Raw genomic sequence first — 24,563 nt, forward strand, 5'->3', positions numbered from 1 at the left:
CCCAAACTCTGCTACTCATACCAGTCTGTTCAGTAGTTATTTTCCCCCAAGTGTCCGTACATCCAGTGCCATTAGTGGTGTGCTTGCTTCCGTAAGCTCCGGTTGGCCAGGGGAATACTCAAATCTTTCAGTGTGTTTTTTGCATCAGCATCTAGCTAATATCCCCAAACTCTTTGTGGTATTCATTTCAAATGTCTGTCTTAGATGGTGGTCAGTGCAAAGTGGGGGTTGGCTTTGGACTTCCTCAGGTGCATAAAGCACCTGTTGGTTTTAAGGATGTTTGCCAAAGGATCTGCTTGTGCACTGTTGTTCCAAAACACAAGGTGACAATGATGGTTTCACACAGTCTTACAGCATTCTGCTAAATGCTTCCAAGAATAGGAGAGGCTTTTATGTAGCCGAGTATCCAGAATCTCTGCTTCTATCAGTCTAACCTTTTTCCCTTGTAAAAGTATAGACTTAGTGCAAGGAACAAAAATATTCTGAAAAATTATTAAGCAGGTGTCACAAATGGTAAATGCTCAGAAGAAATGAGAGCATGTTTGCTTGCTTAATTCAAGGAAGGAGGAAAACAAATTGAGTAGGAAACACATACAGATGAAGTGGCAATGGATTGATGAGTCACAGGAATTGGGACTGTATTTTCTGATAGAATGTAGCCAGCAGCCTTGGAGTATTTTTTGTGAAGTGTTTGATTGCAGAGAACAGAGATGCTTTGAAAATCCTATTTTGAGCATCCATCCCTTATTTGAATGACTAGATGTTGTGGTAATAAATAATGGATTAATAAAATTTAAGCCAGAACTTTACTGTGTCATGAGACATGACATTTCAGCAGGTTATCCTGAACTGAACTAGCACATTTGTTTTGACATCTCTTCAGCTGAAACTGTCAATGGCTGAAAAATCTCAATGCTTGGAGTTTTTTCCTAGTGGTTCTTCAATATTATTTACAAATTGTCGTTTTCAGCTGCATTCGTTGGACTTCACTTTCCTAATATTACATGCTTTTGCCAGATAGATTTAAGCACCTTTAAATACCAGTATTTTCTTTCTGTACAGACAGCTCAGTCTTTTCAATAACAGATCCAGATATTTACATTGTTATTGAGTTTTATGCATGGTCTTTGTCTCCTCTTTAATAGCCTTTAAAGAAAGGCAGACAGCAGGATACTACACCAAGATACTACTCTTTCAGTCTCTCTCTTACCATCCCATGTTCTGCTCTGTGCAGAATTCCCACTGCCTTTCTGCTGCCACTTTTCTGGCATCTCACTCTAACATTCAAAGCTAGGATTTGACCTTTTTGCCCCAACATTGCCTAGGAGCTTATACTGTGGGGTGTGTGTCTGTTATGACTGCTGTGTGGAGCTGCTGATTGCAGGATTGTTGTCCCCCCCATTGCTAGATGTGCAGTGTGTACCTCACTGGAAAAAGCCACTTCAGCAAGAAGTGTAGAGCTACACAGCCTTCCTCTTGACAGCAGTCTGCTAATTTCATCCATATTTCTGCTGAACAGGAATTTTGTGTACACTGGCAATGCGTGAGGTGTTTCTGGGAAGTGGTGTGCTTTTGAGGAGCTCCTTCCCTGTAGGGTATCAGAGGGTGACCTATACAAAAATCTTAGAGATCTGTGCCAGGGTAGCTCCTTAAGCCAGGTATAGGGGCTCCCTTTTCTCTTAAAGTTGAGACCAGCATTGGCTTGGGCAGCATCTGTGAATGCTTCAACACATTTTTGAGAAACAAGATGAATTGTTCCACACACAGCTTTGTTCCACTCCAGCTGCAGTGCTTTGCTGCTGGCTGGGGTCAGTTAGAGGTGGACTTGCTTCTGGGGATACGTCTCATTTCAGTATTACTAGTGAGGAGCTACAGGGTGATTTTGAGTGGATTTGAATGGTAGTAAGAACGGTGAACAAAAAAATCTGGAGAAAAAGTGATGGTCAGTTTATTTTACTACCTTTGCTGCTGTTGTATTTTTTCTGAGATTGATAATATGATGTCTTTCATATAATAAGAAAAAAAAGAGAGAAAATAAAACAAGAATTTTTTAAAACTGTTCTGTACTGTGTTAAGACACTGAAACAAAGCTTCTTGAATAATAGATCTGAAAAAAACAGAAATTCTCACAGTCCAAAAGTGAAAGATATCAAGACTTCTCATGGCATTCGCTGAGAGTACTGTGGCTCAACTCCAACACTGTCTTTACAGTGGTTCGTATTAATCGATTTTGTATGGGAGATAACTCAGGTATTCCTTTTATTGCAGTTTTTGAAAGCCATCACCAGAATGTGTTGGGAGATGCTAAAAAATAATGATGCAAAAAATGTAAAAAATTCAAATTAAATTCTCTAAATGACACCCTGGGTGTAGGAATTAAAAAACCATGTTTAATAGTTGCCTTCCTTCTCCATTCAGAAATGCGTGCTCATGAGGCTGGGACAGGTGGCATGGAAAAATGGATTGTGGGTGAGGGTGGTTGTAGCCAGCCCTAGCTAGTACTGCTCCAAAAGGAGGCAACGGGGACTGGAAACCAGTAACAAAGTAGAGGGAATATAAGACAAAGCATTCCACTTCCCTTAAAATATCAGTCCTGTATTTTTATAGTACGGAATAGAGGGTATCTGTGAATGCATTTTTGAAATGAGTGAGAAATACAAGCCAAGACCTGGTGAGATTCAACCATTTCTGTAATGGTGTTGTTATTTTTGCAGCAGTTTCCAAGAATAGAAGCTTTGTTGCTTTAAATTTTAAACTAATAACTTGAGTAGTTTTAGTAGAAAAAGGACTGCTTACTAATTCGTGATCACATGCAGTTTTAAATATTGGATAGTTTAACAAAATGCTTTAATGTCGACACCTATAATTTAGAGTTTGAATAAAATTCTTAATGCCATGTACTAATGAGGATGCTTCCTTTGCATGTGAAATTGCACACCTGCAAAACTACTGTCCCATTTTCTTGGTAGAAAATGGTGTAATTAGGATCCCCATTTTTAGTTGAAGCCTCCTTGTTTTTACATGCTCATTGTTTTCCATGTTAACTCCATTTGTAAACTTTTCACTGTAACCTGGAATGACTTAAATTTAAAAAAGAACATTTCCCCCCCAGCATTCTTGAAGGTTAGCAAGAGCTGAAATACGTCATTCCATATCCTCCATCTCCAATTTTATTATGTAAAAGTATTGGGTTTTTTTGTTTCTTCATATATTTTAAGAAGACATAATGAAATTACTAATGTTTTAAAAATTACAAGTTTAAAATCTTGACTGAAGAGTTTGGGGGTTTTTGGCTGAACCCTTTAATTTACCATGAAGATTTTGAGAGAGTAAAAGCTTCAGTGCAAAAGTGAAAGGATTAGCATTGGATCCAAGTTGCAATAAAAGGGATATAGTGAGTCAGAAGGAAGCTTCCAAGTTGCTTGAATTTGGAAGTGCATGTTGTGCTGCTCATTTGTTCAGCAAAGAGAAGACCTACTTTATGTAAGTTAAGACACAGTAGTTTAATATTTGCATGTGATGATAAAAGGCCCTATTTTTAATGTAATAAGAGGACATAAACTTTGATTTTTGTATTTGCTTTTAAAATTTCTTTAGCAGCATTAGCAAGGCTGTACTGGGTGTTTCTCTGTGCTCTTGCATACTGTGTTACATTGGTGATGTACGGTTGCACAGACTTATGGTTCAAATAAGAAAAAGGATTTTCATCTTGCTTCTTTTCTAATTCTTTTCTGCGACAGTTCAAAAATTATAAGGAGCACTAAAGCAATTATTTGGGTTGCCTCCAACTTAACATCATCTTCTGCAAGCAGATGTTTGAGGAAAGGTATACCTTGTACCTAGTGCTTTGCCCACTCTAGAGTTGGAGAGAAGCCTGCAGGCACACATTCAAACTAGAGAAAGCTTTTCGTAGCCCATGGATTCTTGGCCGAAGTTCAGGCAAAGTTTTCTGGGGATGCTATAGTGGGTGCTTTGCCAACACTGGCCTGAAATGGGTTAATGACTTAGCAACAGCAGCTGATGGATTCCCAGCTCTGAAGCTGGGTGTTAGGCAGAGTGCTTCCATTCAAAAGTGGAGTTAAAATTCATAGCTGTTGTACATAAATTCTATAGAAGTGGAGAAAACTTTGACTCTGCTTGCAAAATATTTTTTTTAGGTTTTATAGAATATTCCCATACCATCACTTATTTATGCAACTAAACACCTTTGTCTACTTCTCAGTCAATTTAATACTCTTACCTGGCAATAGGAATTGGCATGAGGAAAACATGTGGATCCTTGAGAAACACAGTGCTTGGGGGTTGGGTGAAGGTTAATGGTTCCTACTGATGGTCATTGGATAGGATGATCTTGAATACCAGCATTGTTACTTAAAAATAAAGCAAGTCCTTTTGCAAAATGGAGAAGGTAGATGGTTTCTTTCTTTTTATGCTGGTGTCCTGTGTCTCCTAGGCCACCATTCCAGAAAATAATAAAATGCCTGCTTTGTTTCTGGCTCCTGCTTCAAGCTTCTGTGTTAACCATAGGATAGTTTTATCTGTTTTAAGGATAATACTTTCATGGATAGAATATGATTATTATGCATAGAGCAACCTATTATTTCCTCTTGCTCTAAATGTGGTGGATAGATCACCACTGCATGTTATATTCATGTTTCTACTTTTTCTACATCATCCATATAGTCTAAAGGGTTTTAGCTGTAGGGAACATCTGTCACAAACCCAAATGTTTATATTCATACAAATTGGCAGTTGTGTCAGCTCCTCAAAGAGATGTTCTTCAGGATCTCTTTGTAAGCAGATGTGCTGTGATTGGAAAACCTTCTTTAATAATTAAGTACAATTAAAGTATCTGGAATCTGTTTGAGTTACTAAAGCAGCATTGAAGACCGATTCTTTTTATGAAAATACAATTGCTTGAATTTTGCAATTGCTTGAATATATGATAAACTCACATCTGGAAATTTGAGCAAAATTCTCTGCAGACTGCACAGTGAGCAATGCTAAAATGGGGGGGTGTCATGCTTAAGATTATTTTTTTAGTTATAAAATTAGATGCATTAATCATGACAAGTACAGATTTTCCTCATGGACTTTCCTGCTTCTAAGTCGCCCTTCTAAAAGTTCAATTAGAAAAAACTTAGTTTCATCTATTCACTTGCAAAACACCCCTGTGGACTACAACCAGCCCAAAAGGAACAGATGCATGATGAAAATAATATTTTGTATTTCAGTTAAAAAGATGGAGCTCAATATCTATCCCAATTTCTATATTGACGCAGCTCAATATCTGTGCTGTCAGATAAAGTCTTCTAATTCAATTTAAACCTCATTCAGTTCAATCTTCTGTAGAAGAGTGTTGGACCCTGAAGCCAGTTTTCGTGTCCTGCTTTAGGTTATTCGTGAGCCGCTTCTCCTGTAGGAGGAGGGTCAGGAGAAAAAGGGAGAGGGGTGGCTGGTCTTTAAAATTTGTTACAGAACCACTAGTGTTAATCTTAAGTTTTATTATGTTTAAAACATGTTAATCTTTTTAAAAGGAGCACAGAATGTTGTAGTTCAAAGATCTGAGTTTAGTGTCAGTCAGGTTTTAATAGTTTTATGCAGTCTTTCCCTTTCAGGAACTTTTTTGCTCTTCTTTGGCTCTACTCTGTCTAGTTACCTAAATTTCTACACCGTTTGCCTACAGTGTTTTCAATGCACTCTTTTGTCACATTTTACCACATATCCCTTCTTTTCTATCTTCCCAAGCTTCCTTTTTTCTCATTATAAGGTGTCTGCTCTCTCTTTTTGTTTCCACAGACCGTTTCTCAGATTTCCTTCTTTCCATTTTATTTTGCCTTCTCTCAAAACCTAATCCCCACTCTCCCCCCATTGATAAAGGCAGAAAAGTATGATAATTTATGCCAAAGATACTATTAGGGATCAGAATAACTTCATGCTTGAATGCAAAGTCAACCCATCTAGCCAGCAACTGTCAGTAAGGTGAAGGTCTGGTTCATTCTAGAGAATTTTTTTTGATTTTTTCCGTATACCCACATAGCTAAAATCTCTAGTCAGTTGGTATCTTCATTTAAGGTTCTTCAGTGACAATCTTTTCCTCTTCATTCCCCTTCTTATCCCAAAACATCCTGACTTCTTTAGGGAACTGTCTTCTCAATAAGCCTAACAAATCCTGGAAGATGCCGTTCACTTTTATGGTCTTACAGACTGTCTTTTGATTTTCTTTATCTCTTGTCTTACTGCAGTGTTGCACATTAGCTTTCAGGAATAATTCTCATCAGTTGTGAAACTGTTCTGTTTCGAAATGCAAATATTTCACAGAGAAAGGGACAGAATTTATCCTTTCCAGCTATTCGGATAGCAGCCAAATATAAGCTGTGCTCTGTCTTCGTAGCTGTGTCATAACTCTTCACTACAAGTAGTTACTTGCATTTTGGACAGATGAGGACCTTCACTTTCAGATTTTTAAGACAATATGTGTTATTTCCACTGGACTCATGCCAGTCATCCCAGGATTCATTGGGTGAGTGTTGGCAGAACCCTTGCTGACTGAAGTACCTTTTGTACCCCAGATACCTACTCAGAGTGAATGTATCAAATGATCTTCCTTTGCAGTTTGGCACATAACCAAATATATTACTCAGGATTAACCATGAGACATGGCAAATGGATGTAAGATAGCATTGACAGAAAAATGGAAAAAACCACAGAAACAAACCCCACCATAAATGCGAGTCCAGCATCTTTTCTCAAGGTGTTTAGTTTTCCAAATGAATCTTGGTTTGATGAGCTGAAGAAAGTTGAAACCTGGTTCAGTTTTGCTCCATTCTAGGAAACAGTTGTCAGACAGAGAAGATAGTCTGCCCAAGCAGGAGCTGAAAATGAACAAGGTGGAAATGCATGCAACCAACTCTCCTGTTACATTTTCTCCAGTCGGTAACTGGAGAATTTTTCAAACTTTCACTTGCTTTTGCTCAAGGTGGTCAAGTTTGATGCATCTTCAGCTCTTTATGCTTTGACTAGGGAATAAAAAAAAGTATGACTTGAACTTTCAAAAGAAGAATAAATAATTCTTAGTTTTATTGATGGACTTCGATCAGTATCTCTCCAGGTACATTATAAAAGATAGCTAGTGTTTTAAAAATCTTCACTAATTTGGCATGGCTATCTTAACACAGGGTCTGTTTTAAAAACACATTGAACACTTGCATCTTCTGACTTGAAAGAAAAGAGAAGGGAAAAAAGAGCATAAAACAATAAAACCCAAGCCTGTAGGCAGAATGTTTCATGACAATAGTTGTGGGGTTTCTTTTTAATTATATGTAATAAAAAACTTGCAGATCATACCCACTCTTTGGGTGAGGGGATAAGACAAGAAAAGTTCCCTTGCCTGAGGCTCAGGGTTGGAAATATAAACCATAGTTAGTTGACATTATACTTTTTGATAATAGCAATGTCACCAGTGATCTAATGATGACTTGTCCTCCCCTTTGATGATATGTTATCCTGCAGATAATTGTTTGCATGATAGTAGATGATACAGTAAAATATTTTGATGGAAGACACAAACAGTTTCCCGTATAATAAAATGCTTTTTTGTAGAGTCTGAATTCCCACAGTGGGATCTGGTGGTGTCTGCTCTTCCATGGGCAGAATTGTGTCAGCAGAGACTGGGTCTGTGGTGGTACACAGTGTCTGTCCCAGCAGTTTTAGTGCTGATGCATTACAACAGTTGGACTTCTCTTGCAGCACATGGTTTTCTATGGGGCCACTACCCTGGGTCTGCAGACAGGAGTGCAGCCTTAGGGGATTGCAAGACCATTGCTTAAAAAAAACTTACCTTCTTCCCCGTCTCTTCTTTTCTTTACAGAAAATATCAGAGAGGAACCCGAGTACGCCTGAGACTGCTGGATCTTGAACTCACGTCGAGGTTCTTGGGGGCAAAAACTGATACCACATTGCTGGAAGCTGATGCAGTGCTTTTAGGGCTTGCAGAGAGCAAGCAAACAAAGCAAAAGGAGTAAATCTACTGCAAATAAATGCACTTTGTGCTCTGTAGCAAATTATACAAATGAAATGTTTCCTCAGGAAGTAAATGAAAATTTTCTGATGGCTTAGTTAAGTAAATAATGAGATCAATAAAAGACAATAAGCACATTGTACCTGACTCTTGCTCCATTTTTATTGACTAATCTTTCTAGGTCTTTGCCTTTAGATTTAAAAGTAAAAGGTAAACTCAGCTTCTGTGGGGAATGTTAATTGAATATTTGATGTTGTTCTTGTAATTCTTGTATAAAGAATTCCACAGTTCATCATACTGTCCCAAAGGAACGTTGATCTGAGGACATTGTACTTCCATGGAGGAAGTGCAGATCTTGCTGCCGTGGTGCTCCTTCCAGTAGTACAGTGTTTCATACAGAACGACATCAAGGATTTTTGATTTTGAAGTTGCAGTGCAGACTGTTTACTGCAGATATTGTGTTTAATATCCATTATAATACATCATGCTTTTGTCTCCATCAGCATGAGGAACTAGAGATAATTCTTTGTTTTAATCAGAGTTCTCATTTCCAATGCATATTAGTAATTTTTATCTGGTTGTTAATAGAAATGAAAAGAAATTGTTTCAATGCAGTAGGCCAAGTGTAGGCCTTAGTTTTCTGTGAGTGTATTTAAGATAATATAACAGGTGTTTGATCACACAACCGAAGAATCATGCTATGGTGTTTCCATTATCTTTTTGGAGCATTTATTTTGATTTCTGTTCTGTCCAAGTCTGTATTCTGCACAGTCTGCGTAGTGCCTAGCAGGTGTGCTGAGGGCAAGGGAAATTTGCTATTCATACCACTGAATTACAAAAGAAAGCCTGTTTAATCTTAAAATATTTTCCCAAAGTTTGTAATGAAATGAGATTTGTTGAGGTGGCATGCCTTGTTTTTCTGCACTGACTGTCCAGCAACGTGTTTCTTTTTATATGTACTTTATTCAGCAAATTGCACAAAATTCAGCAAAATGCACACTGGCTTAAGCATATATTACTGAAATTCACAGGCACCTCATCTTTCTGTTGGAGCAGGGTACCAGGGAGCCAGTTCCAGGCTACCACAGCTCATGCATCCCTTTCCTTGCCTTCATCTGAGGGTACTTGGATAAGATGGCATCAGAGGGCAGAAATTGAGAAATTTTGTTAGACCACAGCTGGCCTGTGAGTCAGGTTGCCACCCAAACTCTGCAAGTCTTCATATGGTCCAACAAAATTTATTTAGAACAGGATACAAAAACCTTAATCTGTTTTATAGGTCTTTTCCAAAAACATTGTAATGTCTTTTTTAAAGGTTTTTGTCTTTTATGTTTTTGTTTGAAAACATATAAAAAGAAATGTGAAAGGAAAGTTGAAGTGCTTTTACCTGGAACCACAGCCCTATGGCACAGCGCTGTGATTGATTCTTTCTTAGTCCTCTGACTAAAAGAAAAACTTTGACCCAAATAAACAAAAGAAAACTCATGTCCTACCTTTGCCCTTTCGTAACACTGAAAGAAGAGTTATAATGCAGACAAAATCGTAGAATTGTTAAGATTGGGAAAGGTCTCTAAGATCTTTGAGTCCAACTGTTAAACCGGCACTGCCATCTTCACCACTAAACCATGTCCTTAAGTGCCACATCTACAAGTTTTCTTAACACTTCAAGAGGTGGTGATTCCACCATTTCCCTGGGCAGCCTATTCCAATGCCTGACATCACCTGCTATGGGTAGTTTACAGATAAATCTCATCTATGATCTGTTGAGGAGAATATTTTTAATATAAGGTATTTATTTGCCAAAATACTAGGAGGAATCACATGGAAAATGCATAGCTGTTCTGGAGGAATGGGCATGTTTTAGCAGATCCTTTTTTAGTTTTGCAAACTGAAGTTTTGTTTCTGAAATCAATAAGGAGCCAAGCAAGAGAGAGGAAACAAGCAATGTGAGCTTATTTTGTTGCTTTAATTCATCTCAGTGATCTTAATTAGGGGATTTTGAACATGAATTTCATTGGATGTTAGCCTCCAGGTAAAGAGTTATCCTAGCATTAAAGTAGGAAAAGAAGGCCTTTTTAAGAAGCCAGGAGGGATTTAAAATATAAAAGAGAAATCCTGTCTGTTGAACGTAATTCATCCTGTGTGCTTGATCAACCTTAAATACGAGTGACTTGGGAGGAAATATGTGCGTTAATGTTTTGGGCAGGAGAAGAGTTAATTCACAGTAAGATTTCAAATAGTGATTTTATCAAACCTTCCACTGGATAACCCTTAGAGAAGTAGCTTTTGGAGGCTGTAGTGGTTACTATTTCAAATCCATCTTTGTTTTATTTGGAAAAAGGTTTGCATAAACCGACCCACTCTTACAAACCATGGGGTTGAACCTTCAATGGCTTTAGGCTGCTGCTAGCCTTTGTGGCCTTTGGCAAACCAGTTGTTGTGCCAACCCATCTGCAGTGACTTTCAGTTACTCACTGGACCTCTAAACTCTTCATACGAGAGTTGTCCCATGGAGGAGTCTCTGTTAGGGGCAGCCTGTGCCCATCACACATGGTGTCAATTCTGTACAACTTCCAAATGCAAAATTACAGTGACACAGCAGGGAATTTTGAAATGTCTTTGTGGTGGGATGTTGGGATTGCATTTCATATATGTGATACCTGCACATACCAAGAATATGTGTAGACTACATGTCCTTAACACAACTTAAGGGACCACCCATATTCTTTACTGAACAGCCATGATGCTACAATTGCATGGCCTATTCTATAAGACTGTTCACATATTTTATTCCAGTCTTTTATCAGAATAGAAATTGATAATTAATGCAAACAGGTATTTCTAGGGCTGAGTGTATAGAAAAATAACAAATGAAGTTATTTTTCTGTACGTTAACTTTGCTGCTGGTTGCCCCTGTCTCCAGGAGTTCTCTCTTTCTTCACAACCACGTGCCTTTTTGCTGCTTTTCTTTGCATTTTCTGTTCCAAAGGTGCACAAGTGTATGTACAAGAGCAATGTACAGTGAAGTCTCCTTGTCCATGTGGTTCATATCCTGAACAGCCTTGTATGTGTCTGGGTTTGGGCAGCGGTGTCCATCTGAATTTTTGTTTGGAGGTCATTCTTATTTCAGGTATGACAATAGTTGTTTCTGTTAACATAAAGAAAGGGTAAAGCCATCCCAGCAGCTCCTGTGGCACTGTGCCTAGCCCACACCACCTCCTGGAAAACTCTTGTCACTAAGTATGCTACATGTATTACTAATATTAACCATAGGAATGCCACTGATTCATACTGAGGCTGTAGCTGTAAGTGTAAATATATCATTTTGCTGAGAATCCTGAGGGCGGTATAAACCAAGTTCTGCGACTATGTTCATCTGACTGCTGAAATCAGGAATTCCTCTGTATGCCATGCTGTGTTTTCTTCTAAATTTTGTGATTTTGTCTTACTCTGAAGCACAGACCATATGAGCAAAGATCTTTACTAAAATCATGTGGATTTATTCTTGCACAGTTCATTTTTTTGATTATGCTGTGGAGAAGATGTTTGGTGTTAGCAGATCTCCGTGTTTCTTAATCTGTTTTCCAGATTTTTTTTTTCCCCTATAACAATCTTGATTTTTGCAAGTGTTAAAGGTTTTTTTTGCTCTGAAATTTTTCAGGTAACAGCACAGACCCCACTTCATTAGCAGATACACAATTACACATCCTCTATCATATTCTGCTTTGCATGCTGCCCTCATCTCTTAGTTGACAAATTTCTCACTTAAATTTGGATGAGCATGACAGATGCAGTGCAGGTAGTTGTAATTCATGCTTGCTATGGTGTAAAATTTACACTTGGAATTGTAGTGCTGAGTGCTCAGAGAAGAGCGTGAAACTCATCCTCAGCTGAGGGAGGAGAAGCCTGGCTGCCATCCCAGCCTCGTCGTCCCCTCTCAGTCTCTGTGTATGGGTGAGTCTGTAGCAAGTGGCCGTGGGCAGGTTCAAATCTTCCCTTGTACACAAGCAAGAAATATTTCCGCACATTCTGCTCGAAGGACACTCAACTGTTTCTAGGCCTGTAACTGAAGTGCCCAGGAACTTCACCCTGTCCCACATCCACTTCTTACTCCACTCAAATATACCTGAATGCCTGTAGTGCTCTCTGGGTTTACAGATGTGCTTATAAGCAAAGTTAGCGTTGATAAAAACTAAAATCAAAGCTGATTGGGGTTTTGGCTGAAGCAATACTTCACCTTTTACATTTATTCAAGTCCTGTTTTGAAAGCTTTCGTAAGTTTTCCTAAAATTCTACCTTTTATTTTACGAGCAGAACATTAAACACTTTATACATACTTGGAAAGCAAAATAGCTTTATCATGATGTGGAGTTGGAAGAAAAATGAGAATAGTTCAATGTTCTTTTGATGACTGATGTGCTACAACAAGACCTGGTAAATCCCCTGGGCTTGTCTGCCCTTTCATATTTCAGGCCTTTAGGTGATCAGATGGGGAAAAAGGGAAACCCTGAAGAAATCAGGTCTGTGTATTGAGAGCAAATTAGCATCTTGCAACCAAAGCTTTGGCACTGAGCTGGTTTCTAAAGAAAAGAATACTTAACGTTTTACTTCAGGGCATTCTGGAAAGTTTGGGTTCCTTCTCGTTTCTTAATACTGTCACATTTATAAATCAGGCAAATTATTGTTCAGGCTTCCCCCGCTCCCCCCTTTTTTCTTTTTTTTTTTTTCCTCACAGCATTATTCCCATATGCTGGGAGAACTTTTCCAGTCTTCTGTTTTGGCTAGAGAGCATTTCTGCTAGATACAAGCATGCACTTGACATGTGCTTTTTAGTAAATTATACATTGTGGGGAAGTGTTTATTGCATATGAAGGGTCTAGACTGCCCAAATGAGGCTATTACATTGTCATCAGGCCATAACCCAAAACAAATATTATCCCTGGTATGATTGCATTAGACTAAGATCAGTAAGGTCTTAAATACCTTAAAGCATTCTTGTTGCCTTCTAGGTTGTGCCTCATTCAATCAGAGTTAAGCAGCCTGATGCACTCGCTACATGATGGCTCTAATGAGGAAATCAGCCATTAACGTGGCAGACTGTCTGCAGCAGGCTGGGTGTCAAGTGCAGCCAAAAGTTACACTTCCCAACTGGGTTAATCGATCCAAGGCACCCTTGGGATAGATACTGTAGTCATTCTGCAGCTTTGGTTAGCTTCTGAAAGTGGAAGCATATTTAAATTGTTTTAATATGTTGACATTTAAAGTAGTAGGAAGGGTCTTTTTTCTCGTACCTTTTATGAAAAATCAAAGAACTACTGAAATAACAGCTCTTAATATTACACAAGAGCAACTTGGCTGGTTGAATCTTTGCACATCTTCTCAGCCTCAAACCCGTATTTAAGACATGACACATATGGTTAACTTAAGTGTTATTTCACCATCTCAGTCCAGTAGCATGGGGAAAAAAGTTAAGGGATTTAATACTTCTCTTCCCAGAGAGAGGAGTTGTTCAGTTCTTGTCAAAATGTTTAAATGTTCTCTCATGCTAGTCACTGCTAACTCCCGCCTTCCCCATCTGCCAAAGCCCTTGCTACCTTGGCTTGTGCCAAGCTCGTGTGGGTCTAGCTATTAAATTGCTTGACCCAGAGGACATTTAAGTAGGCATGGCATAGTTTGCTCAGGATCACCCAAGTGCTAAGCAGGTGTGTTAGTGTGTGATTTCACTGGCTCTTGAGGGACAGGCTTTGCTGTTGAGTGACTGAGGGACTCAGGCACTGATTTGGGTTCCTGTTTGCCCTCGGAAGACCACCGCTACATTCAGACTGGCATTTGGGGTGGCAGGGTCTTCAGCAAGCTTAGGAGGGATGTGTCGCCGCAGTGCTGGCGGCTTCCCTCCGCCGGGCGAGCAGCCGGAAGGCGAGAGCGGCAGCCAGCAGAGGCAATTGCGGGAGCCGCCTGACAGCTCGAGCTGTGAAAGAGCAGCGTCAGCTCAAAATCTTCCTGCCGCGGCCTTTGCACCTCGGGCCGCGGCATCTTTGCACACGCTGGATCGCCGGGGAGCTGCGGTTTCATTTACCGACTGCACGGCTCCGAACAGGGTCCCCCCCGTCCCAATTAGCGCTGCCGCCCGCCCGCCCCTCAGCGGGTGACGCGGGGCCGCGCTCGGGCCGTGCGCGCGGGCCGGGCCGGGGGCGGGCGCGGGGGCGGCGGCGCGCGCTGGGGGGGGGGGCGCGGGGGCTCCCGCCCCTCTGCGGGGCGCCGGACCCTTTGGAGGGAGCTGCGGCGCGCCGGGCTCTTGTGTGGAAAACAAGGGGCACAATGCCGGAGTCGTAACCTCCTCACCCCTGACGGCATGGGAAAGTGCACTCCTCAGCTGTTGGGTATAGAAAGGCTGCTTCAGGCATGAGAAATGTTCATAAAAATGCCGTTTAGAGCCTTGCCCTTCTACTCTGCACATGTCATCTTGCCTATCAAGCTGCCTAATTGGAAAATTAGGCTGGCCTTAATTTAGAGACCTAAAAGTTCATGCTGATAATTTCCCAGAGAATTGTTTTCCCCCAATTATTATTATAAATGGTTTCAGCACATTGGAAATCTTTATTGAAAAAGAAAAAAATATACCAGGGAAAAGCAGCTCTTTCATTTCAGAGACTTTCTCTGATTTCTGTGTGTGAAATTATATTGTTGTGCATCCTGTGCATGATCATCTGGAGATGAATGTGAGTCCCTGTTGTTCTCCATGCATCATTCCTTGTTTGACTGTACGCAAAGAGCTGACTATACTTTAATTTACAGCATGTTATAATCTTTTGAGCTTAATGCACCTGCTATTTTCTATCTGCTGAGGCTCTGAAAGCAGCAGTGAGCAGAAGCTACCTTGCAGCTGTAAATGTTTCCCCCCTTGAGTCTTGTGTCTGTGGGCACAACAGGCACCACTGGTCCTGAGTCACCTAAGGAGACCTGAGATGGTGTGTGGGATCAGGCTGGCTGGTTGAATCCTTCCTGGCTTTGATCAGGGCTCAGCCTTGCAAGTAGCCACATCCAAGGCTGTGGTCTGAGCCTTTGAGATCTCCACTTAAAACTCTGTTTAGATGACATGGTGAAGATCTCCTCTCTGAGCTTGGACACTGTCCGTCTGAGACCCACGATGGGATAAAGACAGTGGTGACCATACACACCAGGCTGTCTTGTTTATGTTCAGCTGTTAGGACGAGGAAGGATTTCAGCTGACTCCTACTTGTCCCCTGCAGATGGGAGCGATGGGCAAGGCTGGGCAAGGGCTTGCGGAGGCAGCACGGCAGAGCACTTTTGTTGCTCCTGCTTGTACACAAGCAGTAAGCTGTGTTGGAAGCAGGACTGGCTGACAAAACCTCTCACCGTGTCTCTTGGCCGCAATAGAAGTGGCTGGTGTGTACAGCAGGGACTAAAGCATGACTTGATAAACCTGTTAGTCCTCTGGATTTTCATCCTACTGCTGAAAGCTGCACTCAGGAAGCGTGGGAGAGGCCCCTATCTAAGATGATTTTCAAGGTCAATGTTGGGTACATTAAGATAGATGCAGTGTGCTAAGGCCATGGACCCATCCTCCCTATGTCCTGCTGAGCCATTTGGTGAGGCTGCTTCTCTTGCACACCTGCTCTGCTACTTCTCACCCAAGAAACTCACTCCTGGGTGAGTTTCCAACCAACTTTGATCCTGCTGTTTGTACAGTTTATTCTTGTACAAACTGTACAAACTGTACAGTTTGTACAAGTTTGTACAGTTTGTGCAGTTTTATTCTTGGTTGTTTTGGAAGGTGTGCTTATAGGGATGGGGTGAGAAGATGGAGGAGGGGAGGGCATCTGGCATGATCTGGGGCAATTGCCTTTCTATCTCTAGGAGAAGAGCACTGCTGAACACTGGGGCAAGAGAATGCCCATGGATGAGATGACCAAGACAGCTTAGGGGCAGGATGCAACCCCAGGATCATGGTTTGGCAGGTTCAGACCTTCTCTTGGTGAAGCAAGCCAGGCATGTAAGCAGGGCCCCCATTTCATCTTCCCCTAAAACTGTAACCACATGCAGCTGGGTCTGAGATCCAGTGCTGATTGCAGAAAGCAGGGTTCACCTAATGAATTTCTACGGATGAAAACTAAAACATTAGAATAAAGAAAATACAGACAACAAAGTGAAAACAAGGCAAACAAAACTCCTGCTCATCTTGGGCTCTATCCACCCTCCCTGCAGGCATATAGCATTGCGTGGGAGGTCTCAGTGATAAAGCACCCAGGGGTCCCTGAGAGCATCGTTACCATTTCACTCCTGTTGGAGGGCAAAGCCACACCCAGATGAGATACGCAGAGCAAGGGGGCCTGTCTTCATGAGAAAGAGGTGCTCTTATTCTTCCACATTTATTAAGAGGTTTTTAAAGGGCAGGAGGTCTTCCTGGAGCAGGATTCAGTCTCAGGTATGTGAACCTGGGCAGAACAGGAACATGATCGTTTGTGCAACTTGGAAAGGTGTGTAGTGTACAGTAAGGAGAACAAATGAGAAAATAGGCTGTAAAAGGCTTATATCTTTAATTTAGTCAGAAAGACAAAAGCATGCTGCTGGTACCTCTGCAACAGTGCCTCTGCAACAGTGCCTCTGGCAGGATCTCACTGTGTCTCCCTTCAATGTCATATAAGACCCAGAGCGCAGGTGAGTGCCTCCTGTAAAAGGGTCAGTTGCAATGTTTCTGGTCTTATTTTGGGTGCCTTGTTTGCTGGTAGCGGCAAGGGCAGCAGGCTGCAGCCAAGCACCTTGATGCAAACCACAGTAGCACCTTGTGAGCTCTGAAGATGGGCAGCTGGGGAGGACCTTTTCCCAGTGCTTAGTCCCAGCTTGCCTGCTATTTATAGAAAAGCACAGTTGTATGGACATGTTGCCCTATTTGAGCTCCATGGCATGGGACTTGGTGGTTGGTGTGCCAGGGATGTACCCTCTCTGCTGCCTTTCCTCTGGGCAGGCCCACACTTCACCAGCGCTAAGTTAACAGGGGTTATCCTCCCTGCCTTCCGCCGCTTACAATGGAAATTAGTTCAACAGGATGAAAGGTTGATGGTGGGAAAGCATGTCAGAAAATACAATGCAGAGAACACAACTCTTGGGAGAGAGCTCTTTGTTTTGTTATTTGAAAGGGCTCAGGATTTAGCCAAGGGGGCGTAGTTATAATTTACTTTAAGGGATGCTGACAACTGCATTTGTCAAGTTAGATTATGGTCATACTGTCATAAAGGATCACTCTGTTGTTTTACTGCTAGTGTATAGATGCATAAGTATTTTGGGCCTCATTGAGGATAAAAATATGGCTCTGATGTGTGAAAACCCATACTGCTGCCTAAATTTCCATGCTGCTACATGGTCCTTTGGTCACCATACGACTATTTAGTGCATACATTTGAGCACTGGAATGAATTTTAAGTCTTTGTAGATCTGAAATAGCTTGACCTTCTGACAATCAGAAGGTTTCTAATTTATGTTACTGTGCTCGCACCGTGTTGTTATTTGTCATCCCTCTTTTATTTCTCTTCATTTTTTAATTTCAAACTCTAAAAGCCTGAGGATTGATCTAAGGTGTTTTTTTTCCTTCTCCTTAGAATAATGCCTGTTACTATTCATATTTCTTAATCAAATGTTTCCTCTTTACTAAAAGACCTGCATGTTTGAGGAAGCCAAGTGCTCCGAAGAGAGCTGCCAGTACTGCAGCCCATCATGTTTGCTGGTGGGATGGTGCTTAGCAAAGGTACAGAAGCTTCTGGGGTACTAAGCCATATGGGACAACTCTGAACCATTTCAAGCTCCCATTATGAAGTACAGTCCCTCTCAGGCTGCCCACCAGTGAATGCGGGCAGCCTGTGTAAAGCAGGTCTGATTTGAATGCTAATGACAGGACTTTGCTGCAGTTGTCCACACTGAGGTGCTAGTGAAGAAACAACTCGGTCTTTCTCAGTTTGTGTTGTGCTTTTGTCAGACCCTCAGCATCCCTTCTCTTCATGGGAAAAGAGGGATGAAGAACAGCATTGATGTATGGGTAGGCAACTGCCTGGGATGTTTTTTTTCACATTACTTTCCAAATAACTCTTCCCCTTCTGTCTCATGTTTACTATTCTTCATGCTGTGCTCCTGAAAAGTGCTTGAGCTTAGGACAGTTCAGTCTTTCAGCCTTGAAGGGTTATTCTGATTGAGTTATTTTCTGCATGGGGTGGGTACATTAAAACACACTTCTTGCAGCCAGGTAGGCAGAAGGGGATATTGGCAGTGCACCTGTAGTTCATCTAGTGTGGTCTGTGGGTGCTCACGGGGTGCTCAACTGAATTGAGGCCTTTCTGGAGCACTTACCTTTGGCTTTGTAAAAGTCAGGTTTAACTGGCAAGCTCTGAGTTTATTGTATGATGTTATATTTTTAGTATAGGAATACTCTGATTTTGAGTCCAGCCATGCATTTGATTCCTGTGAAACGTGTGTCCATACGTGGAGGCTCGGGTAGGTTTGGTCACTGAAGCTGGCTTGTAGGCATCCAACTCTCCCCATATTCCCAGGTTCACAGTCCCTTGAAACTTGAGCTAAATGAGACACTGTCGAGCTTTTCCTGGTGCCTTTTGCTCCCAGAAGGACACACCGTTAGCTGTGTGCATGCTGTGACAGCCGGGGTCTGGCTGGGGCAGCACAGGGCTCGCGGGGCCGTGCCGGTGGCACAGCTGTCCTGCCGCCCCCAGCACACGGGATCTGTTCTCCCAGGGCCGGGGCTGATGGTAACACCTCAAATTAGCCATGTGGCCAGCGTTTAACCGCAACATTACCGGCCCACATCCGAACAGCTGACAGCCTGAATAATTTACTGCATGCAAATGGTGGGACCTGCTGTCTCCGTTAGTGCCGGGATCCGATTGCCACAGCCCATTAATCGTAATTGCCAGTTTGTGCCGACAGGAGTGGGGCCTTCACCCTGTGGGTGATTAGGCAGCTACTGGGGAGACTGTCCCCCTCCATATCCTCCCCCTCGAGGGGATCTGGGATTTTTTTCTTTCTTTTATTTGTATTTAATTGAACTGCAAGGGGAATTTGGTGATTCCCATATGCTGTGGCCCCCAGGCTATGCAGGGAAGACTCTGTCCCAGGGGAACGAAGTGGCTTCAGAGCCTAATTGTTTACAGAGAGGTTTGTGATGACTGCCCCGGTGGCAGGCAGGACACTGTATGTGGAGAATAGGTTACCTGGCACAAATCCCACTGCAGGGGACCAGGGACACCAGCCCCACCTTGCTGGCAGAGGACCATCCTCAAGGGCTTTCCCACTGCCCTGCAATGCAGCATCTGGCACGACCTTCAGTCCCATTTTAAACATCAAAAGCAAAGGAGCATTTGCTCCCCATCTTGTCTCTTTGATTTCTTCACTAAGAAGCTTCTTCATGGCAACCCAACTTCTCTTTTCCTTTGCCATTTCCAGCGTATATTCCCCACCTCAGCTGGGACATCCTCTACCATTGCTCAGACACCCTCTCTGCTCCCTAAACCTTTCTGATTCTTCTGGAAAGCAGCGTTGGTCTTCAGTTTCCTTTGTTGATCAATCAACTCTTTGTGAACACACCAGCTTTCAGTTTTGGGTCCTTTTGCAGTGGGGGCAGTAGCAAGATTAAGCTCCCAAAACTCTGTGATCATGTTGTATTTGGTGTTTGTAGCTGTTCCTCAGCTATCACGGTGTTGTGAGCACCTGGGAGAGTGAGTGGCCATCAGGCACAGCTGGGGCAAGGGAAGAGGCAGAAAAGAGGAGAGAAAACTTTGCTCCCTGCAAAAGCCTGGGAAAGCAGGCTAGAAAGGAGAGAGGGAGGCAAGAGGACTGGACAGTGGGGCAAGATCGTGCACAGCCCTGGAGCAAGCCCAGACCTGGGGAAGGTCCTCACCAGAACTGGGCACAAAGGAGCAGGGGTGCTCGTTTTGGCTTGCAATGACAAATGATAGCTCTTCAAGTCATCACCTTGTAATTGATGACTGTGTGAGAGAGCAAGCCCACATGAACAACTGTGGTTTGAATGGCTGAGGGATGCAGAGAGCTGGGGAAAAAGCCCCTCTGGAAGTGCTGTAACGAGCCTGTTTGGCATCTCTAAGTATGTGAGCTATTTCAGGTATGTTTGCTAAACTTCTCCCATTACTTGCCAGCACATGATACAGCTATGCCTGTGTGCACATGCATGCTGTACATAAGAGGACATGTATCCTGATGCACTGATACACAGATTTCCTTAAAATTATCATGATGGGCCCTCATGTATAGCAGATGAAAATGAGATATTCTAGTGGTTTGCTACTCTTGTGATACAAATGGTATTAAGTCGATCAGCTCTTGAACATTTAAGAAGTGGGAATTACTTTTCTGGTTCTATTTTTTATGTACTCTATAGCACAAATCACAAATAGCATAAGCCCTCTGTTACCCATCTCCCCTCCCTGTCAATCCATATGCTTAGAATACACAGCTGAAACCAGGCAAAAATTTTAGAAAATCTCTGCTGAAGGGAGGACGTCATCTGATCCCTTCCTTAATTAGAACATAGGCTTGATTTGTCTATCTTGAAATGTGAAAGGCATTTGTATGTTAAGCAAATACTTAACAAAGGCTTATTTCAAGCCTGCACAAATGAATGCAGTTCTCCCACCCACTCAGTTTTCCCAGGAATATGAGCATTAAGGGTGAGATGCAACCACTTTGTGTCCTTCTGGTGCTGAGAAACAGAGGTAACTGAGGGCAGGTGTGGTAGCGGTCTATAACATTATTCTATGCTAGAAATTGATTCTTCTTCCAGTGTGAGGAGTAGAGTCATCCAATGAAGCCAGCAAGAGGCAAGTTCAGAGGAACTTTTGCAGATGATGCATAGCTAGCTCCTTGCTGCAGGATGCTGGGGAGGCTGAAAGCATGCACAGATTGAAAGGGAGATCCCACAAATCAAAGGAGGGGAAAGCTGTCAAGGTTGCTAAATGCACAGAAGCTGCTGCTGGCTGAGGCAAATGCCCACTGGAAGCTGGGCAGTGCTGTTCTGACCCCGTACAGCTGTTCTCACCTCCCTCATCCACCCCAAACAGGGGATCCACTCTTGGATGAGATGTCTGTGCTGTGTCATCCAGCTGTGATTGACTAAAATGAAGCTTCATCCATGACATTCATCTAACCCCACCATTCCTCTGGTTGGGCTTCAAGAGCACTGTATCCTCCAAAGCATTTATCAAAACTTATCTGTGGCCCAGCAAATCACTTGGCTTGTGCTGGCCCGTGAAGGAGAATGGGCATCTTCCTAAAAATAAATGAAAAAAAAGAGTCACAACATACTGACTTTGATGTCCTCTTTACCTAGACCTCCCATCTTTCTGAGGCCTGGCACACACATCTCTTCTGAGCATTCTTCCCTCAGTCAAAGCTGCTCTGATGTCAGATTACTTACTGGCTGAGGTGATTACTTTAGCCTCTTGAGGAGGAGGAGTTTGTCCGCAAAGCCCTGCTGCTCATCATGCCTGTGGGATTGCTCAAGCTTAGAGGAGCTGTTTCCCATCCCATATAAACACTGGTCATTGAGCACTGAATTGTCACCTTTTACCAGTTTAGGCCTTCTCAGAAAGCACCTTCAAAATTGTACTAAATTAGGTATGAAAACCTACTTGGGGGGAATAACTCAACCCATCACCACCAACAAAACAAGAAGCTTTTTGGATTCAGTTATCAAATTCCCTGTTTTTCATTGTTTTGATCTGACATGGCTTATTTCTGAGCCATGGATATAGTGTGGATATCTAGAAAGGGACCAGGCAGAAAGGGACCTGGGGGTACTAATTGACAGGAAGCTCAACATGAGCCAACAGTGTGCCCAGGTGGCCAAGAAGGCCAATGGGATCTTGTCCTGTATCAAAAATAGTGTGGCCAGCAGGAGCAGGGAAGTGATCCTTCCCCTGTACTCTGCGTTGGTGAGGCCACACCTTGAGTATTGTGTTCAGTTCTGGGCCCCTCAGTTCAGGAAGGATATTCAGGTGCTGGAGCGGGTCCAGAGAAGAGCAACAAGGCTGGTGAAGGGACTGGAGCATAAGTCCTATGGGGAGAGGCTGAGGGAGCTGGGGTTGTTTAGCCTGGAGAAGAGGAGGCTCAGAGGTGACCTCATCACCGTCTATAACTACCTGAAGGGAAGTTCTAGCCAGGTGGGGGTTGGTTTCTTCTCTCAGGCACTCAGCAATAGGACAAGGGGGCACGGGCTTAAGCTCCACCAGGGGAAATTTAAGTTGGATATCAGGAGAAAATTCTTTACAGAGAGAGTGATCAGGCATTGGAATGGGCTGCCCAGAGAGCTGGTGGATTCACCATCCCTGGAGATTTTTAAACGCAGATTGGACGTGGCACTGAGTGCCATGATCTAGTAAATGGACTGGATTTGGACCAAGGGTTGGACTCGATGATCTTGGAGGTCTTTTCCAACCCAATCGATTCTATGATTCTATGATTCTATAAATCTCATTTGAAATGCTAGAAAAGTGTACTTCTCCCAAGCCTATTCTGGCTTCATCTTCCACCTCTGTGTTGTGCTGGGACTTGTCCTACTGGCCAAGGCAATGACTCTGCAGGTGCACAAGCTGCTAAACACAAATTTTTTTTTTCAAGAACAAATTCACTAAACAAGTTTTATTTGGGTATTTCTTTCTCTTTGCTTAGGTGACATTGTGGTACAACCCTCTGTGGTGGTGGGATGTTCCATGCACCTGCCAGCTCTGCAATGGGCCATTTTTTATCTCAGCGTTTCGTTCCCCCATCACACTTGGCTTTTATAAGGAACTATTGCAACAGAGCAGCCTGGGGGACGGGCAGGAAGAAGTGACACTTTGATTGACCATTTTACATAATCTTTAACAATAGAAGGGTTTTAGTGACTTGGTACAGCCTGTACTCAACATAAAACCCAGTCTGTTATCGAGAATTCGTTAGATGGCGAGATAAGCTGTTAATGCTAGTGGAGGAACATTACTGCATAAGAATACAATGATGATATTTTTTTTCCCACTTCCACTCTTTTTTCCTTGTTTAAAATGTTCCCTTGAGCATTACCTGATAGACTTGAGTTCTGCATCAGGTCATTGTTTTGGTTGGACAGGCTGGGATCTTTTCCTCATTTTAGCTATTGCTAAAATTGCATTACTTTCGTTCTTTTTTAAGTAACTCAAGATACAAGCTGATCAAGACACACATGTGTTCCAATTTGATAGAAAGAAACTTTTATATCCTAAGAAGTAAACCCTTGTTCCAGATTACAGGGATATGTATTATCTAGTGATATTAATGCTTAAGTAAGAGAAAACTTTATGAAATGAAATTCCCCCTCCCCCCGGCCCTATTTTTTTCCTGAAATTCTTGCTTAACTACCAGCTCTTCTACTCCATACCAGGATGTATGCTGATGGGTGTCCAAATAATGTTTATGTCATGTAAATTGCAGACAGGAATGATACTAGGACATTCTATCACCACAGCCATCCTTTGGATCTTGTTGTGGAGGAATTACAGATATACTCACCTCTAGTTACCCCAGAGGTGTCTGTGTTTGCCAAGCAAGCAGTGGGAGTGCAGGGATCAGGGCACCTGACTTCCTCGTATTCAAAGGTGAGGGGAATGGAATCGGGCTCTGCCATCTGTTCTTGGCATGTGCACCTCAGTTCTTGAGTTTGCTGGTTGTCCCTCAGCTCTGAAGGAGGATGTTCAAGACGATGCTTCCGCCCTGGCATCGGTGGAGGGATTGATGACCTCATGAAACTGGCCCTTCCGAAACGGCCCCTCCACGGAGTCAGGGATGTTTGTCCACAGGCAAGACATCTTAGTGGGTCTGTCACACCACACGTGCATCATTTCCGTGTCAGCTCCATTCTGATCTGCTAGGAGGGAGAGTGCTGTGGAGTCAGGGGGACTTCTGGGTGGGAATTTCATTATCTCAGGGGGGAGGGAGGGCCCTATGATGGGAGATGATGTGTGGAGAGATATCTGGATTGAGGAACGATTGGTGAGAAGAGCCTGGCCCTTGGGAATAGCAAGATTTGAATGAATCTTGCCCAAACTCTCAGTGCTACAGAGGAGTGGCAGAGAAGCAGCTGGGCCCAGTGCCTCTCCTGACTTGTGAAGTGATAAAGTGAGAAGAAACAGTTCTGCAAAAATGGCACTGCAGAGGGTGACAATTCAGCATTGTCGTACTGTGGTGGGGAAGACAAGTGTCCTACTGGGACATGTAATAGGAGAGTGGCTTGGTAGGACCTACAACCTCATCCTTCCACTTTGCTCACACTTGTGGGGCCTCCACTGGGGCAACAGTTCCAGTTCCAGTTTCACTACTGCAAATAGGTCAGTTGTTGAGCATGCAGAGAAAAACAGTATGGAGTGTCCTGGGGTACATTTCTGAGGAAACCTTGACAAATCATCATGATTTGGACTGATGAAAATACTTCAAGGACTTCAAGTACGTACATGTCAGCTGTGGGGAGCAGTGTTCTCTGTGTCCGTGGAAGACA

General features: G+C 42.6%; 1 protein-coding gene across 2 annotated transcripts in view; it reads left to right on the forward strand.

Moving 5' to 3' along the window:
- The window catches only part of TPD52 (tumor protein D52), a 119,094-nt gene extending 110,927 nt beyond the window's left edge, over positions 1–8,167 (forward strand). For both annotated transcript variants that reach the window (XM_064650167.1, XM_064650198.1), the window contains one exon: positions 7,871–8,167. In XM_064650167.1, the coding sequence (XP_064506237.1) occupies positions 7,871–8,024 (154 nt within the window). In that variant the 3' untranslated portion in view covers positions 8,025–8,167. The remainder of the gene's footprint in view (positions 1–7,870) is intronic.
- Positions 8,168–24,563: the final 16,396 nt, after the last annotated feature.

Source organism: Pseudopipra pipra, chromosome 1 (genome assembly GCF_036250125.1).
Source record: "Pseudopipra pipra isolate bDixPip1 chromosome 1, bDixPip1.hap1, whole genome shotgun sequence".
NCBI classification, from domain to species: domain Eukaryota; kingdom Metazoa; phylum Chordata; class Aves; order Passeriformes; family Pipridae; genus Pseudopipra; species Pseudopipra pipra.